The sequence below is a fragment of the Mandrillus leucophaeus genome, unplaced genomic scaffold (genome assembly GCF_000951045.1).
Source record: "Mandrillus leucophaeus isolate KB7577 unplaced genomic scaffold, Mleu.le_1.0 Scaffold172, whole genome shotgun sequence".
NCBI classification, from domain to species: Eukaryota; Metazoa; Chordata; class Mammalia; order Primates; family Cercopithecidae; genus Mandrillus; species Mandrillus leucophaeus.
Window position 1 is genome coordinate 3,686,244 of NW_012101721.1, and position 23,357 is coordinate 3,709,600.

Below are 23,357 nucleotides of genomic sequence, written 5' to 3' on the forward strand. Positions count from 1 at the left end.
TTATTTTCATGCCCATAGGATCTCTAGTGATATGGCTTTTGTGTCTCATATTGGTAATTTGTGTTTTCTCATATTTTCCCTTGACTCATCTTGTCATAGTTTTACCAATTTCATTTTTTTCAAAGAGCCAAATTTGGGCTTTGTCACTTTTTGTGTGTGTTTGTTTTGTTTTATTTTGCTTTGAGACAGGGTCTCACTCTGTTACTTAGGCTGGAGTGCAGTGGCATGATCACGGCTCACTGCAGCCTCAACCTCCCATGCTCTTTAGATATCTTTACATATTTCTTTTCTTCTACTTACTTTCTTTGTGTTTTTGAGACAGAGGCAAGAGACAGACAGAGTCTCTGGGACCCAGTAATCTGATTTTTTTTTCCCCTCTAGTTTTGGCTTATACAGAATATTATATAAATGGAATTATATGTTATTTTACCTTTTGTGCATGACTTCTTTCACTTAGCGTAATGCCTTTGAGATTTATCCATATCATTGCATAACTCAGTAGTAGTATTTTATTGTACAGATGCACTACAATTTATCTGTTTACCAGTTGTTGGACACATGAATTGTTTCCATTTGGGGGCAATTATGAATAAGGCCACTATAAACATTTGCATATGTTTTTCTTTCTCTTGGATACATGCTTAGGTATAGTATTGGTTACTTGTATGATGGGTCTGTCTAATTTTGTAAGAAACTGTCCAGCTGTTTTCCAAAGTGGCTGTTATCATTTTGCATGTCACTCACAATGTGTGAGAGCTTCAGTTTCTTCACATAATCATTACTCCTTGACATTGTCAATCTATAACTTTTTTTTTTCTTTAGACAGAGTCCTGCTCTTGTCGCCCAGGCTGGAGTGCAGTGGTGTGATCTTGGCTCACTGTAACCTCTGCCTCCTGGGTTCAAGTGGTTCCCCTGCCTCAGCCTCCTGAGTAGCTGGGATTACAGGCACTCACCACCATGCCCAGCTAATTTTGGTACTTTTAGTAGAGACGGTTTCGCCAGGTTGCTCAGGCTGGTCTTGAACTCCTGACCTCAGGTGATCTACCTGCCTTGGGCTTCTGAAGTGGTGAGATTACAGGCATGAGCAACGGCGCAGGGCCCAATCTTTAAAATTTTAACCATTGTAGTAGGTTTGCAGTAGTATCTCAATGTAGTTTTTAATTTTTATTTCCCTAACATTTGAACATGTTGAACATTTTTTCACGTGCTTATTTGCCAATTGCCAACTGTATATCTTCGGTAATATGTCTGCTCAAATCTTTTATTTATTTGTAAAGTTGGGTTATTATTTTATTATCAGGTTACAAGAGTTATTTATATACTCTGAGCTTATTTCTAGACTCTTCTATTCAACTAATGTGGATGCTTGTCTTTCTACCATACTACACTGTTTTGATTACTGTAGCATTGTGGAAGTCTTGAAATAAGATAATGTGAACTTCTAATCTTGTTCTTCTTTTTAAAAATTGTTTTAACTTTTCTAGGTTTTTTGCATTTCTACATAAACTTTAGAATTGACTCATCAATGTCTATTTTTAAAAACTTCCGGAATTTTGATTGGTACTGCATTGAATCTATAGATAAATTTGAGGAGAACTGACATCTTAACAATATTGAGTTATCCAGTCCATACATGCAGTGTATCTCTCTGTTTAGTTCTTTAACTTCTTTTATTAATGTTTCATCATTTTTAGTGTTTTGCATACATTTGGTCAAATTTATTCCTAAGTATTTCACATTTTTGTTATTATAAATGGTATTTTAAATTCGAATCTAGTTGTTTGTTGCTAGCATACAAAAACACAGTTGATTTCTATATATTGGTTTGGGATTCTGTGACCCTGACATCTCTTTTTCGTTTAAGAGTCTTTTTTTTTGGAAGATTCTTTCAGATTTTCTGTGTAGAAAATCATGTTGTCTGTGAGGAAAAGCAGTTTTACTTCTTTCTTTCCAATCTTTATACCTTTGTTTTCTTCTAGTGTCTTGTTACCCTGACGAGGACCTCCAGTACAATGTTGAACAGAATGTTATACTGCTCTATAAATATTAATTCAATAAATGTGGTTGATAGTGGTGTTGAAATACTTTTTTGTTTTTTGAGATGAAGTCTCATTCTTGTCCCCCAGGCTGGAGTGCAGAGGCAGGATCTCAGCTCGCTGCAAACTCTGCCTCCCGGGTTCAAGTTATTCTCCTGCCTCAGCCTCCCTAGTAGCTGGGATTATAGGTGCCTGCCACCACACCCAGCTAATTTTTGTACTTTTAGTAGAGACAGGGTTTCACCATGTTGGCCAGGCTGGTCTTGAACTCCTGACCTCAGGTGATCTGCCCACCTTGGCCTCCCAAAGTGGTGGAATTACAGGTGTGAGCCACTGCACCTGGCCGAAATCTATTTTTTTTTCCTCTAGTTTTTTTATTAATTTCATGGAGTGGGATGTTAAAATCTCCAGTTACGATTGTAGTTTGTCTATTTCTCTCTTTGGTTCTGTCAAATTTTGCTTCATGTATTTTGAAGCTATGTTATTAGGTGCGTACACATTTAGACATATATATATATATGTATGTATATGTTTTTTTTTTTTTTTGAGACAATATTTTACTCTGTCATCCAGGCTGGAGTGCAGTGAAATGACTGTGTCTCACTGCAGCCTCAACCTCCCGGGTTCAGACAATTCTCCTGCCTCAGGCTCCCGAGTAGCTGGGACTACAAGCACATGCCACCACACCCAGCTGGTTTTTGTATTTTTGGTAGAGATGGGGTTTTGCCATGTTGCCCACCTTGGTCTCTAACTCCTGAGCTTAAGCAGTCTGCCAGCCTTGGCCTCTCCAAGTGCTGGTATTACAGGCGTAAGCCACTGTGCCCAGCCTATATGTCTTCTTAATGAACAGATTCTTTTACTGTTATGAAACACTCCACTTCATCTCTAATAATATTCCCTTTTATGAAGTTTTTCTTATGCTGACTTCCCACATGGCATATTCTTGGCCATCCTTTTATTTTCAATCTATTTGTGTCATTTGATGTCCTTTGTATTTGAAGTCATTTCTTGTAGACAATATATAGTTAGGTACATGCTGAAAAGAAATATATAGGCAGGCCCTGTGTACACTTCACCCAATCTCTCCTACTGTTAACATCTTACATATATAGTACAGTGTCAGTACTAGAAAATTAACATGGGTACACTCTATAGAGCTTATTCTGATTTCTCCAGTTTACCTGTACTTGTGTGTGTGTGTGTGTGTGTGTGTGTGTGTGTGTGTGTGCGCGTGTAGTTCTATGTAATTTTATTACATGTGTAGCTTTTTGTAATCAGCACCACAATCAAAGTACATAATTGGATCATCACCACAGGGCCCCCAGGTGCTATTCCTTTACAGCCACAGTCCTTTCTCTCTGCTGACTCCTAACCCCTGGCAACCACTAATCTTCTCTCCATCTTTACGCTACTTCAAGAATATTATATAAATGGAATCATACAATATACTACCTTTGAGACTGGCTTTTTTCCTTTAGCATAATTCCCTTATGGTCCATCTGTGTTGTTGTGAACACCAATAGTTCATTTCTTTTTGTTGCTGAATATTATTCCAGGTTAGGGCTTTTTTTTTTTTTTTTTTTTTAACCAGTCTGACAATCTATGCATTTGTTTTTTTTTTTTTCTTCCAATATGGAGTCTCACTCTGTCCCCCAGGCTGGAGTGCAGTGGCATGATCTCAGCTCACTGCAACCTCTGCCTCCGGGGTTCAAGTGATTCTCCTGCCTCAGCCTCCCAAGCAGCTAGAATTACAGGTGCTCACTACCACATCTGGCTAATTTTTGTATTTTTAGTAGAGATGGGGTTTCACCATGTTGACCATGCTTGTCTTGAACTGTTGACCTCAAGTGATCTGCCTGTCTTGGCCTCTGAAAGTGTTGGGATTACAGGCATGAACCACTGTGACCAGCCAATCTATGCATTTTAGTGGAAATGTTTAGCTCATTTGCCAATACCATCTTGCTATTTGTTTTCTAGTTGTCTCATCTGTTTTTTGTTCTATTCCTTATATCCTACTTTATTTTCCATAATTTTTAAATTTTTAATAAATATTAAAAATAATAAAATATTTAAAATATTTAAAATATTGGATTATAGTTCCTCTATTAGCTTTTTAGCGATCCATCTTTGTATTTTTTTTAGACTTTGCCTTAGGGATTTCCATATTCATCATTAACTTATTGCAGTGTACTTAGAATTAATATTTTGACACTTCACATAAAATGTATGAAACTTACAACAGTAAAATTCCATTTATCTGCTCCCACTTCTTTTGTGCTACTTTTATCTTCGATTTTACATTTACATACAAAATATACGCACAAAATGATGTTATTATTTTAAGGTAATTTGTTGCAATAATTTAATGATTCATTTTCAATTTATGTTAATAGAGATGTTTTTCTATGTTACTATCTTAGTGCTAGCAGTCAATCAGAATCTTTGATTTTTTTTTTGGACTGAGAATTAGGCATTTAAATCAATGAAAAAATAAATGTGAAACTTAAGAGTACAAGGTCTAGGCCTGGCGTGGTGGCTCACGTCTGTAATCCCACCACTTTGGGAGGCCGAGGCAGGTGGATCACCTGAGGTCAGGAGTTCGAGACCAGCCTCAACATGGAGAAACCCCTTCTCTACTAGAAAAATACAAAATTATCTTGTGTGGCTGTGGTGGTGCACGCCTGTAATCCCAGCTACTCAGGAGGCTGAGGCAGGAGAATTGCTTGAACCTGGGAGGTGGAGGTTGCAATGAGCTGACATCGCGCCATTGCACTCCAGCCTGGGCAACAAGAACAAAACTCCATTCCAAAAAAAAAAAAAACAAAAAGAGTACAAAGTTTAAATTTTTTTCCTTTTTACTGATACAGGTTACTTTGGTGTCATTTTTCCCTAACTTAGATAAACCCCTAATCAATTGTTTCATTGTAAATAGGAATATTTAAATGGTACTCCCCCAAATTCCTTTTTATTATTATTTTATTTTTGTTTTTATTTTTACTTTTTTTGAGATGGAGTTTCACTCTTGTTGCCCAGGTTGGAGTACAACGGCGTGATCTTGGCTCACCACAACCTCTGCCTCCTGGGTTCAAGCGATTCTCCTGCCTCAGTCTCCCGAGTAGGTAGGATTACAGGCACCTACCACCATGTATAGCTAACTTGTATTTTTAGCAGAGACAGTGTTTCACTATGTTGGCCAGGCTGGTCTCGAACTCCTGACATCGAGTGATCCACCCGCCTTGGCATCCCAAAGTGCTGGGATTACAGGCATGAGCTATTGTGTGTGGCCATATTTTCCCAATTATCCTATTAAGTAAGAGTGCTAGCCCTAAGATCTTAGAAAATATTGTTTAATTAAATACCAGGAAATACCTCTTACTAAAAAGCCTAGTCTTAAACAGCTTAAATAGAAAACTTCTTCAAGTTTTTTTTTTTTTTTTTGGAGACAGAATCTTGCTCTGTCGCCAGGCTGGAGTGCAGTGGTGTGATCTCGGCTCACTGCAAACTCTGCTTCCTGGGTTCAAGCGATTTTCCTGCCTCAGCCTCCCAAGTAGCTGGGATTACAGGTGCCCACCACCACACCTGGCTAATTTTTGTATTTTAGTACAGATGGGGTTTCACCACGCTGGCCAGGCTGGTCTTCAACTCATGACTTCAAGTGATCCACCCGCCTCAGCCTCCTAAAGTAATGGAATTACAGGCTTGAACCATCACGTTCAGTTCATCTTTTTCCTTTCTGACTTCGTGTTTTTTATTATTTATTATTTTTTATTTTTTTTGAGACAGAGCCTCACTCTGTCACCCAGGGTGGAGTGCAGTGGCACGATCTCGGCTCACTGCAACCTCTGCCTCCCAGGTTCAAGTGATTCTCCTGCCTCAGCCTCCCAAGTACCTGGGATTACAGGTGCCTGCCACCACACCTGGCTAATTTTTGTACTTTTAGTAGAGACAGGGTTTCACCATATTGGCCAGGCTGGGCTTGAACTCCTGACCTTGTGATTTGCCTGCCTCGGCCTCACAAAGTGCTAGGATTACAAGTGTAAGCCACTGTGCCCGGCCTCTTCATATTTATTAAGATAAAGAAAATTGCTGGCCGGGCATGGTGGCAGGCACCTGTAGTTCCAGATACTCGGGAGGCTGAGGCAGGAGAATTGCTTGAACCTAGGAGGCAGAGATTGCAGTAAGCTGAGATCGCTCCACTGCACTCCAGCTTGGTGACAGAGCGAGACTCCGTCTCAGAAAAAAAGAAAATTGATCAGGCTTTCCTTTAGAGGTTTATTTGGAGATAAATGGAAAAGGTGTAAAGTATTTATATTAATATTTTCCCTTGGAACAAGTATATCAAATTGAAAATACTTTTCTCTTTCTTCCTACCCTGACAAAAGAAAGTAAAATCAGACTCCTTATGGTAGGTAAGGAGAACACCGTTATCTTTTTAAAGATGTGGGATTTCCCCACCAGAGTTGTTTGTTGTTAGACTATGTTAGACATGTCATCATATTGAATATGGCAAATTTTCTTACAGAAATCTGAAAACAATTTATATTCTATCCCTCTAGTTTTATCCCTGTCTACCATCTTATGTTATCTTCTCCAAGTTCTCAGTACAACAGTGAACCTGGACCCCTGGTTGTTTCCTGCCTGTAAGTCATTCATTCTGCTATTTCCCCTACCAAAAGTCTTTCTCTTCATTCTCCATCTGCAAACTACTGTAGTCCTTCAAATCTCAGCTCTCAAAATCAATTTTCCTCATTTCTCTAAGGTGAGAGCATTTCCTTTAAATCCACTAAGTCTGTGTGGATTTTCTTTTCTTTCTTTCTCTTTCTTTCTGTGTCTCTCTCTCTCTTTCTTTCTTTCTTTCTTTCTTTTTTGAGATGGAGACTCACTCTATCACCCAGGCTGGAGTGCAGTGGCGTGATCTTGGCTCACTGCAACCTTCCAGACTCAGGTGATCCTCCCACCTCAGCCTCCCAAGTAGCTGGTACTATAGGTGTACACCACCATACTGGGCTAATTTTGTATGTTTTTAGAGATTTGATTTCGCCATGTTGTCCAGGCTGGTCTCGAACTCCTGGCCTCAAGTAATCCATCTACCTTGTGCTGGGGTTACAGACATGAGCCACTGGGCCCAGCCAAGTCTCTGTATTTCTTAATGCACACAGTTATTTGTTAAAATGTTAAAATATGCCCTAATGTAGTGTACGCTACTTGAGGGAAGGACTTTCTTACTCATATTCATATTTTCCATAACATGCAGCACTGTGTATTTGATTTCCAAGACATTCAATTGATACTTGTCCAATGAATGAATGAATTAAAAAATATAAGGATCAATTCTAGGATTGTCTTTACAAATGGCTACTCTGAAAATGCTTGGCAAATGTTTCTATTGCATGTAGGTGGGATAAGCCTAAAGTTAGTTCCAGAGGCAGGGACAGTTCTGAAGGACTTGATAAAAATCACTTACAGATTCTGCACAGACAAGGACACTCCCAATGTGAATAGATAACTTGTTGGATGCATCTGCCAGCATCTGAACTGCTGGCAACTTTTGTTTGGAATGAAGAGCTTTCAGCCCAGCACCGCACCTCCATTATAATGTTTTGCCTCCTGTTTTGTTTATATAAAAGACTACAGTCTTGTCTTAGAATTTCTGGGTATTATGAGTACCTTAGGGAAATCTGATTATAGAGATAATCTACTCAACAGTGAAGAGTTTTAATTTGTTTCTATTGAGTTTTGTCAATTCCGAATCCCAGATACCTTTGTATTCCAGTCCATTGACTAGAGCCTCCCAGCCAGACGTTGAGGCATCTGTTTCTATAGTCTCCGGAACTGGAAAAGATAAATAAGAATGTAGGGGAATTATCTGTATATTTGCTAACCACCAATTTAGATCTAAATAGACTCCCTCTGTTAGGAAGACTAATGAATTCCAATTCTCTGAAATATCCTTTGCTTTTAACAAGCAAGATGGAAGGTATCTAAAGAAAAAAAACGGGGCGAGATACACAGAGGGAAAAGCTGTGAATAATGCCACCAGAGAACCAATTATGTTCACCAGCTGGCATTGAGAAACTTGTTTCCTTTGACAAAAAAAGATTTTAGTTTTAGCCTCAAAATACTTTTTGACATTGTGTTCTTCAGGGCTGAATGACGAATCCTCCCAAACACCCCCATAAAATGTTAGAAAAAAATTCTTAACATCATTGTTATATGTAATGTGGCAAAGCAATGGGCAAGAAGTGAAAAACAAGCTAAGGCATCAGTATGGCAGTTAAGTAGAATCAACTGGATAAAATGATAGTGAAACGAAACATGAAAACAGAGACCCTCCTCCCAGCCATATGACTGAATCACTGAGACACATTCACGGGGTATGACAGTAATAAACAAACTGGTAAGAACTTTGAATAGACATAAAAATGTATTTCTTGTGAAAGCATAGTCAACTACTATATATCTCAGTGATATAAACTGCATTTTGAACTTTTCTTTCTATTTGTGGGGAACCTCACTGATTGCAACCAAGCCTAGAATGGAACCTTTTGTGCTTTAGTGGGTGAGACATAATCTGTTTCATGATCTCTCAGTTGGTAAAATGTGCAACGAAGGCTGGGCACGGTGGCTCACACCTGTAATTCAAGCACTTTGGGAGGCCAAGGTGGGAGAACTGCTTGAGTCCAGGAACTTGAGACCAACCCGCGCAACATAGCACCACCCCGTCTCTACAAAAATTAATAATAATACATTAATTAGCTGGGCATGGTGTTGCACATCTGTGGTCCCAGCTACTTGGGAGGCTGAAATGGGAGGATCACTTGGGCCTGGGAGGTTGAGGCTGCAGTGAGCCATGCACCCTGGCTTGGGCAACAAAGCAAGACCTTGTCTCAAAAAAAAAAAAAAAAAAAGCCAGGAAGTGGTGTCACCTAATCCTGAGCTCTCATTAGAGGCTTTTGTTTTTAACCACCAGGACTCCTGTTGAGCCAGTCTTGTCTGGGAGTCCCCTCTGGTCCATCTGGTCCAAGCTGTTCCTTGGGGAAATACTTGTGAATTCAAGGTTTTCACTTTTTATACTACTTTAAAACTTGCCTTTCCCAAGTATCTATTTAAATTCCATAAATATCTGTAGAGCAAGTTCACTCAGACCAGGCCTTGTTGAACCACTAAAGCAGGGCGACTACGTATCTATGTGTTCCTAATGCCTTCTGTTTCTCAAAGAGAAAGAATAATGCTTATTTGATAGTAATTTGCTTTCTTGATTATAAAAAGGCGAAATTTTAAAAAGTTTCTTGTTTCTCTTTCAAATGATGCCACCTGGCGCAGAGCCACTGTGTGGTCTGTGTACTGCACAATTCCACCTGCGCCATCAACATGGACAATAGTATCAGTGGTGCCTTCTGACTCCCTACCCAGTCTGAATTCTCCAGAGTAGTGCATAGTCTTGACCCTGTGCACAAAGAAAATGGACTTTTATGTGGCTGGATAATTGGACAATTAATTTCTTTTTTTTGTTTTGTTTTTGAAATGGGGTCTGGCTCTGTAGCCCAGTCTGTGGAGTGCAGTGGTGCAATATTGGCTCACTGCAAGCTCCGCCTCTCAGGTTCACGCCTTTCTCCTGCCTCAGCATCCCAAGTAGCTGGGACTACAGGCGCCCACCACCACGCCTGGCTAATCTTTTTGTATTTTTAGTAGAGACGGGGTTTCACCATGTTCGCCAGGATGGTCTCGATACCTGACCTCATGATCTGCCCGCCTCGGCCTCCCAAAGTGCTGGGATTACAGGTGTGAGCCACCGCGCCCGGCCATTTAATTTCTTATACCCAGTTCTGGGGAGGAAAACAGAGCTGTTAGTTGATTCCATGCCATCAACTTCCTAAACACTTTTATGTACTGAAATTTGGTATTGTACTAAATATTACAGAAATACAAATGTTACCTAAGTGACTCTTGAGCTTTGAACCTAAATCAGCAAGGGAAATGTTTTACAATTTTTTTTTTTTTTTTTTTTTTTTCTGAGACAGAGGCTCGTTCTGTCACCCAGGCTGGAGTACAGTGGCGCCCTCTCGGCTCACTGCAACCTCTGCCTCCCGGGTTCAAACGATTCTTCTGCCTCAGCCTCCCAAGTAGCTGGGATTACAGGCTCCCACCACTATGCCCAGCTAATTTTTATATTTTTAGTAGAGAAGGGGTTTCACCATGTTGGCCAGGCTGGTCTTACACATTTTATTTCCTATTTCTTCATCTTGTATTTTTTTAATCCTTTTATTCTCTTTTAAGGATGCAGTTTTTAGTGATGGATTATACATGGAAAGAAATGAAAAAAAAAAAAGAGTTCAAGGAGAGTTCTTTAATAGTATGCATCAGCCTTCTTATAAATCTACCGGAAATGCCTTCAAAAATGGTTGCCCTTTTCTTTATTAAACATTGTTTAAAATAGCAGGTTTTTTGAGATTTAATTCAACCACAAAATTCGCCAATTTAAAGTATACAATTCAGTGTTTTTTAGTACAGAGTTACACAACCATCACCACTATCTAATTTCAGAACATTTTTATCACCTCAAAAAGAAGCCCTATATCCATTAGCAGTCACACCCCACATTCCACCCCCAGCAGCCCTAGGCAAACACTCTACTTTTTGTTTCTATAGATTTGCCTGTTCTAGACATATTATATAAGTGGAATCATACCATAAATGGTCTCTTATGACTGACTTCTTTCACTTAGCGTGCTTTCAAAGTTCATACATGTTGTCACATGCATCAGTATTTTATTACTTTTTGTTGCTGTATAATCGATTGTATGGATATATCACATTTTGTTTATCCAGTCATCCGTCAATACATTGGTTTCACTTTTTAACAATCACAAATAATGCTGCTATGAATATTTTTATACAGGTTTTTTGTGTGGACTTATGTCTTCAGTTCTCGTGGTTATATACTTCTGAGTAGAATTGTTGCATTATATGATAAACGTATGTTTAATCTTTTGAGTAAACACCAGACTGCTTTTCCTCTCCTTTCCTCTCCTCTCCTCTCATCTCTTCCCCTCTCCCCTCCTCTCCTCTCCTCTTCTCTCCCCTCTTCTTCCCTTCTCTCCCCTCTTCTCCTCTCCTCTCCTCTCCTCTCTTTTTAAGACAAAGTCTCACTCTGTCACCCAGGCTGGAATGCAGTGGCACAATCTTGGCTCATTGCAACCTTCAGCTCCCAGGTTCAAGTGATCTCATGCCTCAGCCTCACGAGTAGCTGGGATCACAGGCGTGCACCGCCACACCCAACTAATTTTTGTATTTTTAATAGAGACAGGGGTTTCACCATGTTGGCCAGCCTGGTCTCGAACTCCTGACCTCAGGTGATCTGCCTGCCTCAGCCTTCCAAAGTGCTGGCATCACAGGCGTGAGCAACCGAGCCCAGCCCAGACTGGTTTTCAAAGTGGCTGAATCAATTAATAATCCTGCCAGCAATATTTGAGGGCTCCAACTTCTCTACATCCTTGCCAACATTTGTTATTGTCTGTCTTTTTAATTTTAGCTGTCTTAGTGAGGATACAGTGGTATCTCGTTGTGGTTTCGATTTGCAGTTCCCTGGTGACTAATGTTATTGAACATCTTTTCATGTGCTTATTGGCCCTTTATAGATCTCCTTAGGGGAAATATATAGCCAAATCCTTTACCCACTTTGTATTATCATTTTTACTTGTTATAAAATACACAACATAAAATTTATCATCTTGACCCTTTTTAAGCATACAGTTCAGTGGCATTGAGTACATTCACATTCTTGTGTTATCATCACCATGATCCAGTCTCCAGGATTCCTTTGATCTTGCAAAACTGAAACTCTTTTTTTTGTTTTTGCTTTTTTGAGCATTCTTTCCATCTTTTATTACTGCTGAGGTTAAACATTTTCATGTGATTACTGGCCATTCATATTTCTTTGTGGGACAGCTTGTTAACTTAATAAATAATACTAATGTTTTCCTGATTATAATATACTTATCGTAGACATGTGGAAAATACAGAAGAGTATAAGACCATAGAGGAAAAAATTCACATAATTCAAATTATAAAAACAACCATTGCTGCTAGTTTTTACTCTTCTCTGCACATGTTTTCTTATAGAATTGATATTCTGGACAAATGTGTCTTAGAGTATATGTTTTTCCTTTCGTTTTTTGAGACAGAGTCTCGCTTTGTTGCCCAGGCTGGAGAGCAGTGGCTAAATCTCAGTTCACTACAACCTCTGCTCCTGGGTTCAAGCAATTCTCCTGCCTCAGCCTCCCGAGTAGCTGGAATGACAGGCATGTGCCACTATGCCCGGCTAATTTTTGTATTTTTAGTAGAGACGGGGTTTCATGGGCCAGACTGGTCTTGAACTCCTGACCTCAGGTGATCCTCCCACCTCGACCTCCCAAAGTGCTGGGATTACAAGGCGTGAGCCACCGCACCCGGCCCTGTTTTCTCTTTTTTGTAAAACTTAATTTAATTAATTTTAAGTTCCAGGATACCTGTGCATGATGTGCAGGTTTGTTACATAGGCAAACGTGTGCCATGGTTTCCTGCACCTATCAGTCCATCACCTAGGTATTAAGCCCAGCATGCATTAGCTATTTTTCAGTGTGTGTTGCTCCCCTCCCTGTGTCCCTGTGTTCTCATTGTTCAGCTCCCACTTATGAGTGAGAACATGTGGTGTTTGGTTTCCTCTTTCTATGTTAGTTTGCTGAGGATAATGGCTTCCAGCTCCATCCATGCCTCTGCAAAGGACATGATCTCATTCTTTTTTATGGATGTGTGGTATTCCATCGTATATATGTACCACATTTTCTTTATCCAGTCTATCATTAATGGGCATTTGGGTTGATTCCATGTTTCTGCTATTGTGAACAGTGAAAACTGAAACTCTTTACCCATTCAATGATAACTTTCCCTTTCTTCACCCCAGCAACTCATTCTATTTTTGGCCTCTATGAATTTCAGTACTCTAGGTACCTCATTTAAGTGGAATCAGGCAGTATTTGTCCTTCTGTGACTGGCTTATTTGACTTAGCATCATGTTCTCAAGGTTCATCCATGTCGTAACGTGTCAGAATTTCCTTCCTTTCTAAGGTTGAATAATATTCCAATTTATGTATAGTCCACATTTTGCTTATCTATTCATTTGTCAGTGGACAGTTGGGCTACTTCTACCCCTTGACTATTGTGAATAATGCTGCTATGAACATGTGTGTATAAATATCTGTCCAAGGCCCTGCTTTCAGTTCTCTTGGGTATGTACTCAGAAGTGGAATTCCTGGATTATATGGTAATTTCATCTTTAACTTTTTAAGAAAGTGCCATACTGTGTTCCACAGCAGCCACACCATTGTACATTTCTACCAACAGTGCACAAGGGTCCCAATTTCTCCCCATTCTCACCAACACTTGTTATTTTCTGCTTTTTAAAAAACAGTAGCCGTTCTAATGAGTGTGAGTTTGTATCTCATTGTGGTTTTGATGATTTGCATTTCCCAAATGATTAGTGATTGTATTAGAAAGTTCAGGCTGCCATAACAAATACCACAGACTAGGTGGCATAAACAACAGAAATTTATTTCTCACAGTTCTGGAGGCTGGGAGTCCAACATCAGGTTCTGGCTGATTTGGTTCTTGGTGAGAGCCCATTTTCTGACTTTCAGATGGTCACCTTTTCACTGTGTACTCACATGGTAGAGAGAGATCTTTCTCTCTTCCTTTTCTTATAAAGCCACCAATCCTATGCGATTAGGGTCCTATCCCTATGACGTCATTTGACCTTAATTACTCCCTATAAGCCCTGTCTCCAAACATGGACACCTTGGAAGTTAGGGTTTCAACATATGGGTTTTGGGGGGACAGTTTGGCCCATAGCGGTGACCTCGAACATCTTTTAATGTGCTTATTGGTCATTTGTATACCTACTTTAGAGAGATGTCTATTCAAGTCTCTTGCTCATTTTTATTTTTTAGAGATGGAGTCTTGCTCTGTCACCCAGGCTGGAGTGCCATGGCACGATCTCAGCTCACTGCAAGCTCCATCTCCCGGGTTCACTCCATTCTCCTGCCTCAGCCTCCTGAGTAGCTGGGACTACAGGCACCTGCCACCACGCCTGGCTAATTTTTGTATTTTTAGTAGAGATGGGGTTTCAGCATGTTAGCCAGGATGGTCTCGATATCCTGACCTCATGATCCATCTGCCTTGACCTCTCAAAGTGCTGGGATTACAGGCGTGAGCCACTGCGCCCAGCCTGCCCATTTTTAAACAGGGCTGCTTGTCTTTTGTTGTCATTGAGTTGCTGGAATGCTTTATATCCTGGATACAAGCCTCTAAGCAGATATGTGACTTGCAAATATTTTCTCTTATTCTGTGGGTTGTCTTTTTCATTTCTTGATGGTGTTCTTTAAAGCACAAACGTTTTTAATTTTGATGAAGTCTCATTTATTTTTCTTTTGTTGTCATGTCTAAGAAATCATTGCCTAATTCAAAGTCATGAAGATTTACTTACTCCTTTGGTTTCTTTTAAGAGTTTTATAGTTTAAGCTCTTACATTTGGGTGTATGATTCATTTTGAGTTAATGTTTATATACGGTGTGAGATATCCCTTTTTAAAAAATTCCTAAGAACATCAGAGTTTCAGAATGTTCTCTACTAGATTAGATATGAAAAAAATGGTGAGGAGGGTTTTTTTTTTTGAGACAGAGTCTCTCTCTGTCACCTAGGCTGGAGTGCAGTGGCACAAACATGGCCCACTGCAATCTTGACCTCCTGGACTCAAGCAATCCTTCCACCTCAGCCTCCCAAGTAGCTGGGACTGCTAGTTGTGTGCCACCACACCTGGATAATTTTTAATTTTTTTGTAGAGACAGGGCCTCATTGTGTTGCCCAGGCTGGTCTCAAACTCCGGAGCTCAGGAAATCCTCCTGTCTTGGCCTCCAAAAATGTGGGATCACAGGGATCCTCCTGTCTTGGCTTCCAAAAATGTGGGATCACAGGGATGAACCACCGTGCCCAGCCAGGAGGGTTTTTTGAATTGCTGTTTTTGGGGGTCTTTTAAAAATATCATGGACTCACTGCAGACATGGGAAATCACATTTATTATATCATCTAAAATATGTTTCATTTATAATAAGTTCATTCAGTCTGTTTTATAAGCAGAGAAATCCAAACATACGGTTACTTAACAGGAATGGCTGCCAATAACAGTTGAGCTAACACTCATTGAGAGATTTTGAATAATATCTTGATTACAAATCAAAGCTTGGTCTCATCTTTTTAGCCCCAAATTACTAAGACTACATAACATTTTTTAGTCTGATTAATGGTAGAGTAACTAATTAGAGTGGGAAAGAGATTAGCAAATCATTCAAAATGTCAAGGGCAGGCAAAGTGCCGTTTTGTCGTAGATAATATAGTAAAGCTTATAGCAACAGGTGTGCATGATAAGTAAGAACTGAGAATACTTAGGTATTGAAAAGTCTAGGTAATGTTTTTAATGTCAGCATTATTTGGTTAGACTTGATTTTCTTCTTCTGAATTGCCTTACTGCTGAATTGGCCTTTGATTTATTGACATTCTAAGATTTGGTGTGGATTTTATTTTTGCCTTGCAGGATGCAGAGAATCAAATATTAAAGACAAGTGTATGGTACCGGGAGGTAAATAATTATGTTTCCTTCTAAATATACTTCACTCCTGATCTGGATCTGCTGCAAAATATAGTTATTTAAGAAATAAGTATTATCTTTGTATTTCTAGTTCCTTAGATCTGCAGCAGACCTAATTTATTGTAATTCATTTAAGATGTATGGCCCTGGTTTCTGGTTGGGACTGCCATCTTTAGCATTCAGATGGGAAGTCCTTTCTCCTAACATATCGAACCAAGAGGCTGATAAGTTGGATTATTAATCCAAATGTCTCTTTAGTTCTTTACTGAGGCAGACATTGCCCCATTTTGATTAAGTTTTCTTTTTGGCTACTCCTAACAGGTCTGGAATGATGAATTTTTATCCTGGAACTCCAGCCTGTTTGATGAGATTAGAGAGATCTCCCTACCTCTAAGTGCTATCTGGGCCCCGGATATCATCATCAATGAGTTGTAAGTGTGCCAGTGTGTATTTCTGTGGGGTGTAGACTCCTTGGCATAGTCAGGCCAGTCGCTGCTTACTTTCAGTCGGTGTTGCTCATTTTTGCTTCTCAAGTTGAAGGGGAGCATATCGTTGGGAGTATTCAGGTTAGAAGTGCCATGTGTTGATGTTGTTTAAGATACAGAACTGGTTACTAATGTTGAGGTTACTTATTATGTCTGTGTTGTTATAGCAGCAAATGAGCTAACTTACGAGGCTATCACTGAAAAGCTCATCTTTGCCGGGGTGAATAATCTCACGGAAAATGCGATTGTGTTTTTGCAGGGCTAGGCTGGTCATGGACCTCATGGTCACTACCATCTCCTAATCATCCTGTCTATATTTTGAAATGACCAACGTCCTCTCTGTGACAACAAGTTCTCTTGTGTTTCGTCTAGCATGGATGTTGAAAGATCCCCCGACCTTCCCTATGTTTATGTGAACTCATCTGGGACCATTGAGAACTCTAAGCCCATCCAGGTGGTCTCCGCATGCAGTTTAGAGACATATGCTTTTCCATTTGATGTCCAGAATTGCAGCCTAACCTTCAAGAGCATTCTGCATACAGGTAAACCATGAGAGATACCCATCAATGCTGGGTTGGTACACGTAGGTGAAATGATATTATATTATCCTTCAGGTCTATTTTATTCTTGCAGATAATTGGCTATTTAAAAATCGGAATCTCTTCTTGCAGTTTTTTGGTTCCTGCTGTAATCCAGACCAAGTATGACGCTGTAGCTCACTGTGGTTGTTTCGGAAACACAGTGTTAAGCCTCTACTGCCATGGATAATATTATAGAAATCGCAGACAAGCTCCATCATTCTACAGAGAGTGTATTCCAAGCCACAAATTCACAGTTGTTTTTTGTTTTTTGTGACTAGAAAGATTTTATTCTGCATCCCTACCCCCTAATTCAAATAAGGCCAAGGAGACTGTGCCTATGGGGGCAGGAGAAAGAGGAAGGATTCAAATTGGGAGCTGGAAAAGTGGGTGGATGTTGGCATCTCTTTCTCTCTGGGAAAGTCAATTGTTTCTGTTGTTTGCAGTGGAAGACGTAGACCTGGCCTTTCTGAGGAGCCCCGAAGACATTAAGCGTGACAAAAAGGTGTTTTTCAATGACAGTGAGTGGGAACTTCTATCTGTGTCCTCTGCATACAGCATCCTGCAGAGCAGCGCTGGAGGATTTGCACAGATTCAGTTTAATGTAGGTTCTTTACTACCTGTCCCTATTGCCTGCTTCTCCACAGCCTTTGGCCTTCTCTTGGGCTGAGGAATTTCTGCTCTATTGCATGTTCTCATTCATGATCACCCAAGAACAGGGACTTCAGCGGGCTCTGAGCATCCACTCACATTCCAGCATTTCACAGAACAGAGGTTCAGTGGGAGATGCTGGGCCCCTCCAGAAGATAACAGACACCAGAGGCCTGAAGCATGCCCTGCACCAGGAATCCTCCAATCTTTCCACACATACTCACATTATGGCTTCTAATTGCTACTCAGAAAAAACACAGACAAACCCACACACAACAACAACAACGAATTGGGAAGACTTTCTCATCAACATTATTGTCCTATTTTTTTATTGAGTAAATTATCAACTAATTCCAGATGCAGATGCATAATATGAAAATATCATTAACTTGAATATCTTACGGGATTAGCCAATAAGACCCACAGAGACCACTGGTAGCTTCTGGATCAGAGGGAACAATTAACTCCTCAAAATTATGATGGGAACCCACACTCCTCCAAGGCATCCCTGGGAATGCCCTTGGCTGCATTGTTCATAGCGAAATTTGTCCGCCATGAAACTGGGGGATGGTGGGATACAGGACAGTGAAGCCTGCTGATTTGTACTCCAGAGGCAGCCATTCTCCTTTCTTTGGCCCCCTGGGAAACTGTTTTGACATGTGGTCTGCAGCAATTTCACACAACTGGTAAACTACATGATTAGTATATTAGCAGTGCATTCTTCTTTTCTGCAGAAAGTCAGCTAGTGGTGGTGGTAGTGAGGGGATGGTGGTCCTTCATGCCAAGTAATGGATTCGGTTGAAAAATAGAAACCACAGGCGGGTCAGGACTGCACTCAAGGTGAATTATCCTAAAAACATACCTCTGGAATAAGAAGGAAAATTTAGACTAGACTAAGGTGCTCTGGTACAATGGATATGCTAAGGGGTTGTGATGAAATAAACTATCATTCACCGAGTGCAGTGACTCATGCCTGTAATCCCAGACCTTTGGGAGGCCAAGGTGGGTGGATCATTTGAGGTCAGGAGTTCCAGCTAGTCTGGCCAACATGGCATAACCCCATCTTTACTAAAAATACCAAAACTTGCTGGGCGTAGTGGTGTGCACCTGTAATCCCAGCTACTCAGGAGGCTGGGGCATGAGAATCGCTTGAACCCGGGAGGTGGAGGTTGCAGTGGGCCAAGATCATACCACTGCACTCCAGCCTGGGTGACAGAGGGAGACTCTGTCAAAAAAACAAAGAAAGGAAGGAAGGAAGGAAGGAAAGAAGGAAGGGAAGAAGGAAGGAAGGAAGGAAGAAAAGAAAGAAAGGAGGGAGGGAGGGAAGAAGGAAGGAAGGAAGGAAGGAGAAAGAGAGAGAAAGCTAGCAAGCAAGCAAGAAAGAAAGAAAGAGAGAGGAGGGAGGGAGGGAAGGAAGAAGGAAGGGAAGAAGGAAGGAAGGAAGGAAGAAAGTAAAGAAGGAAGGAAAGAAGGAAGGAACTATTACTGAGGTTACAGGTATCCCTCAATTGGTTAAAGGTGTACACAGCTTTCCAGCAAAGCTCTTGTTAAATCTGGGCCTCTTAGACACAGCTGTGGTTTGAACCTGACTGATGTATAATGCTGGCTAGCAGCTAATCGCAACTCATACCCTCCTGATGGTGGGCTTTGGGTTCTTGCCTATAATTCTGCTCGGTTTTAAGCAAAGCTTGCAATGTGGGCTGTTTGTCCACTTTTCTTGTGAGGAAAAGGGAAGGAAAGCAAGCAAGTTTTTTTTTTTTTTCTTTTTTAAATTTCAATGAGTTTCTTGGCTAAGAGTAAACACCTCATTAATTTTAAAGATATCAGCCCGCAAACATTATTAATGCAGCCCGAATAATGGAGAGCATTAAAGGGAAATGTGAAGGAGTAGCACATGCAAGGTGGAACATAGTCACCTACCAAGCGCTCCTGAGAACACTACACACACCATTACCTACACTGCACGGAGGAGACAAACACAGGCAAGAGATGGGGCAGGTAAACAAGGCGTGAGCTTGCATGCACAGGCACACATGTGCATACACACACACTCTCCCTCTCCATAGAGCAGCTATTATTTGTAGTTACATGTCGCCCTCCTTCACCCTAAATGTTAATTCGTCAACAGCAGCTGAAGGTTTTCTATATACTATCTCCATTTTAATTATGATGAACAGAGACAGTGAGAAGATTGTTTAATGGAGGGGAGGCTTCCCTGGATCTCAGAGCCATGGTCCAGTTCCTCTGCTCTCCTCACTACCATGCTTCCCCCTGGGTACGTGTTGAAGTGGAAGTGTGCTGGAGGCAGGTGCAATTTAATTTCATGCTCTTGGAACTTTTCCATGGGTCCTTCTGCCCTGGGGGTAGACGTGGGTTATCTAGCAGGGCTGGCTTCCACCCTGGTCCTCAGGAGCAGAGTAGGGAGAGAATCCTGAGTAGAGTCACAGATCATATTTGGCGGGGCAGGAAGCCAGACTCAGGAGCAATTCTGCAGCTTCAGAAAGACTAAAAGTGGATTCAGTGACGATCAGTTTTCTGCCTGCCAACCCCGCGCAGCCTCCATGCATTTCTGCTCTGTGCACGGCGCCTAGGCTCATTCTCTTACTCCATACCGGACATCCCACTCTGAATTTAGCAACCAAGGCACCTGGGTTTCCTCCAACAGCCATTGGCCAGTGATGTGAAATTCAGAGCCTGATTCTATTATGCCAACACTGGGCCTGCCAGGGTCCTGACAGCAAAGGACCATCTCCTCTTAATCTACTTGCCGGCTGTGTCTCAGTCCAGGCTGCTCAGCAGGAGGTTGGGGACAGGTAGGGAAGGCAGGAGAAGCAATAATCTATTCTAAATTCATCCTTACCCTTGGCCTGAGGTACACTGCTGCCATTTATCCTAAATCAAGTGCTCCGGATGCCCTATGAGTTTCAGCTAATGTGCAATCATAGCTGCCGACTCTGGGACACAAATTGTTTATCAGAGGACACCACGGATGCTTTGGAGTCGGGCTACGTTCCACAGGGGGCCCAGAGCACAGGCACTTCTCCCTACAAAGATGTCTGTGCACAGCCTGGGACCCGGTCCAGCAGCCATGGGAGGGGAGGTTTCCTCCAATATCTTATTGGAGGTGCTGGTTCCCAGAAACAGCAGGGTGAGCATTTGATTTTGCATGGCAGTGGTTTTTTTTTCTTTAAAGAATGAGGGTAGAAGTGGGAGGAGGTAGGAATACAATTTAGGAACTCGTGTTGGATGGAAAAGGGTGGACAGCTGTGGAAACTAAACCGAGCCCAACCACAGATATCCTCACACCAAGTAAAGTGTTTATTTGGGCAGGAATTGGGGTGCCCACAGGGTGTCCTAGAAAATGCAAAGGGGCATTTGGGAAAGAAATGCCTTTATCCTCTTTTTCTGTTATAATATTTTTCTAGATTAGGTGGAGTAACTTTGTTGAGATACTTATTGAATGCAGCTCATCAACTTGATAGAAGATAAGATCCCTCTAAGCGCCAGCAGATAATACGAGAGAGAGAGAGAATTTAGAGCCCCAGATATCCTTTCTGGGTCACTCAAGTGATTTGGGACTCACAGACTGACTTTCTGCTCATCCAGTGCAACCCACAGTCTAGATCCAAGAAACTCTGACTCTGGTGCTTAAATGGCAGCAACTTTCCTGTTCTTTCTGAGTTGGGAATGCTGGGAGGGGCTTTGGAGAGGAGGAAAATGGGCTTCTGTATGAAGCGGAGTCTGGGCGTCAAAATTCCAACTATGTCATAAAGACGGTCATGCAAAATTGAGTACTGGTGGGGTCTACCATCAAGGAGGCAATTAGAGGCTAACCTTGGGGCCTATTCCATCTCCAAGGAGCTCTCCACACACACATTCTGAATTAGATTGATCTCTTTCATTAACATCAATAGGCTCCAAATACCTTTGTGTACTTATTATTACCTGGCTTTAATGGATAATGAAATTGTGGCATAATATTGCTAACACCTGAAGGGTGTCTAATGGGGAACATGGACTGAAACTAAAGTGCTTTTTCTTCCCTTTCTGTGGAATTTAAAGGCACCAGCTCCTTTAGTCCATTAGAAATGATGGGCTGTGGGTAGGGGCAGTTTTGCAGAGAGCAGTGTCTCACTGAGCAGGTGACATGCCTTCTACTTAGCAGAAGCAGGAGTCACTGCTTCTTGCATGATCTGCAGAGAGGTCACCCTCAGAAAGACTGATCTCAAGAGGATAGCTCCCATTCGGGCTAACTCCACATTTCCATTATATTGGAAGTAAAAGTAGCACTACTACCAGACTGCAATACAATTCCACGAACATCTTTCGGGTTCTCACCATGTGCCAGGCTCCATGGTGAACACTTAGGGCATAATGATGAATAAATGAAGGTTCCTGATATCTATCACAGATCCCCAAAATCTGCCCAGGGAGACACAGTAGCAATAACCACAAAGCTGAGCACTTACTCTATGCCAAGCACCATTTTAAGAGTTTGTATCTATAATCCTCACATCCCTAGGAGATGGGTGCTCCAAGTATCTGCATTTTTACAAATAAATGAATTGAGGTGCAGAGAAGTTAAGTAACTTACAGGAGGCTGCAAAGTGACTGGTGGAGCCTGGACTTGAACCCAGGCAACTTGACTCCAGAAACTATGTGCCTAATCCTATATCATGCTGACACACAACTAAAGGCAGAGCAGTATATTCCGGTCCATTCTTTGCCATTCACCCACTGTGCATTACTTGGCAAGTCACGTGTATTAGTGTCACGAGGCTGCCATAACAAAGTAGCCCAAATGGGATGACTCAAAACAACAGAAATTCATCTTCTTGCAGTTCTGCAGGCTATAAATCTCAAATCAAGACTTGGGCAGGGTTGGTTCCTTGTGGGCATTCTGAGGGAGAAGCTGCACCTTGCCTCTCCTCTGGCCCTTGGTGGTTGCCAGGAACCGGTGGTGTTCCTTGGCTGGCAGATGCATTGCTCCCATCTCTGCCTCCATCTTCACATGGCCTTCTCCACGTGTGTCTCTTCTCTTTTTATCAGAACTCCAGTCACATTGGATTGAGGGCCCACTCTACTCTGGTATGACCTCATCCTGCTCTAGTACATCTCCAATGATCTCGTTTCCAAATAAGGCTACATTCTGAGGTTCCAGGAAAGACATGAATTCTTGGGGGCCCTTTTCAACCTAGTAGAGTCTGCAACCCAAAATCCACTTCTGCTCCACGTACATTCAGCCCCATCCCAACATCCCCCAAAGTTTAACCCAGCATCATTCCAGTGTCAACTCTAAGTCCAAAATATCATCTAGATATAAACTCAAAAAGTCCCAAATCTCATTGTTTAAATGATCTAAAGCAGGTATGGACCCTGACTATGGTCCATTCTGGGGCAAATTTTCTCTCCCGCAACAGACTCATGAAACAATCACCAGAATCTGCTTCCTGATCCCACAAGATGGGATAAGGGCAGGGAACTGTCTTATTAATGGTACTAACTTCAGTATTTAGGATAGTACCAGATAACCTATTCATGCTCAATTAATGTTTACTGAACAAATAAAATGATTATCCAATGGAGATAATAAAAACAAAAAATTTCTGAAAACTAGAGTTTCTTTAGGCTGCACTGGGTTTGTAGGGAAAATTGGTCTAGTCCTGGCGCTGTGGCTCACGCCTGTAATCCCAGCACTTTGGGAGGATGAGGCAGGTGGATCACCTGAAGTCAGGAGTTCGAGACCAGCCTGGCCAACATAGCGAAACCCTGTCTCTACTAAAAATATAAAAATTAGCTGGGCGTGGTGGTGGGCACCTGTAATCCCAGCTACGCAGGAGGCTGAGGCAGGAGAATCGCTTGAACCTGGGAGGCGGAGGTTGCAGTGAGTTGAGATTGTGTCATTGTATTCCAGCCTGGGCAACAAGAG

At 41.4% G+C, this 23,357-nt stretch overlaps 1 protein-coding gene across 1 annotated transcript in view; it reads left to right on the forward strand.

Annotated features, from left to right (window-relative positions):
* HTR3B (5-hydroxytryptamine (serotonin) receptor 3B, ionotropic) overlaps positions 1-23,357 on the forward strand; it is a 47,626-nt gene that overhangs the window by 8,884 nt on the left and 15,385 nt on the right. Inside the window, exons 3-6 of the mRNA XM_011977027.1 lie at positions 15,661-15,705; positions 16,036-16,145; positions 16,572-16,741; positions 17,224-17,381. Of these exons, the coding sequence (XP_011832417.1) occupies positions 15,661-15,705; positions 16,036-16,145; positions 16,572-16,741; positions 17,224-17,381 (483 nt within the window). The remainder of the gene's footprint in view (positions 1-15,660; positions 15,706-16,035; positions 16,146-16,571; positions 16,742-17,223; positions 17,382-23,357) is intronic.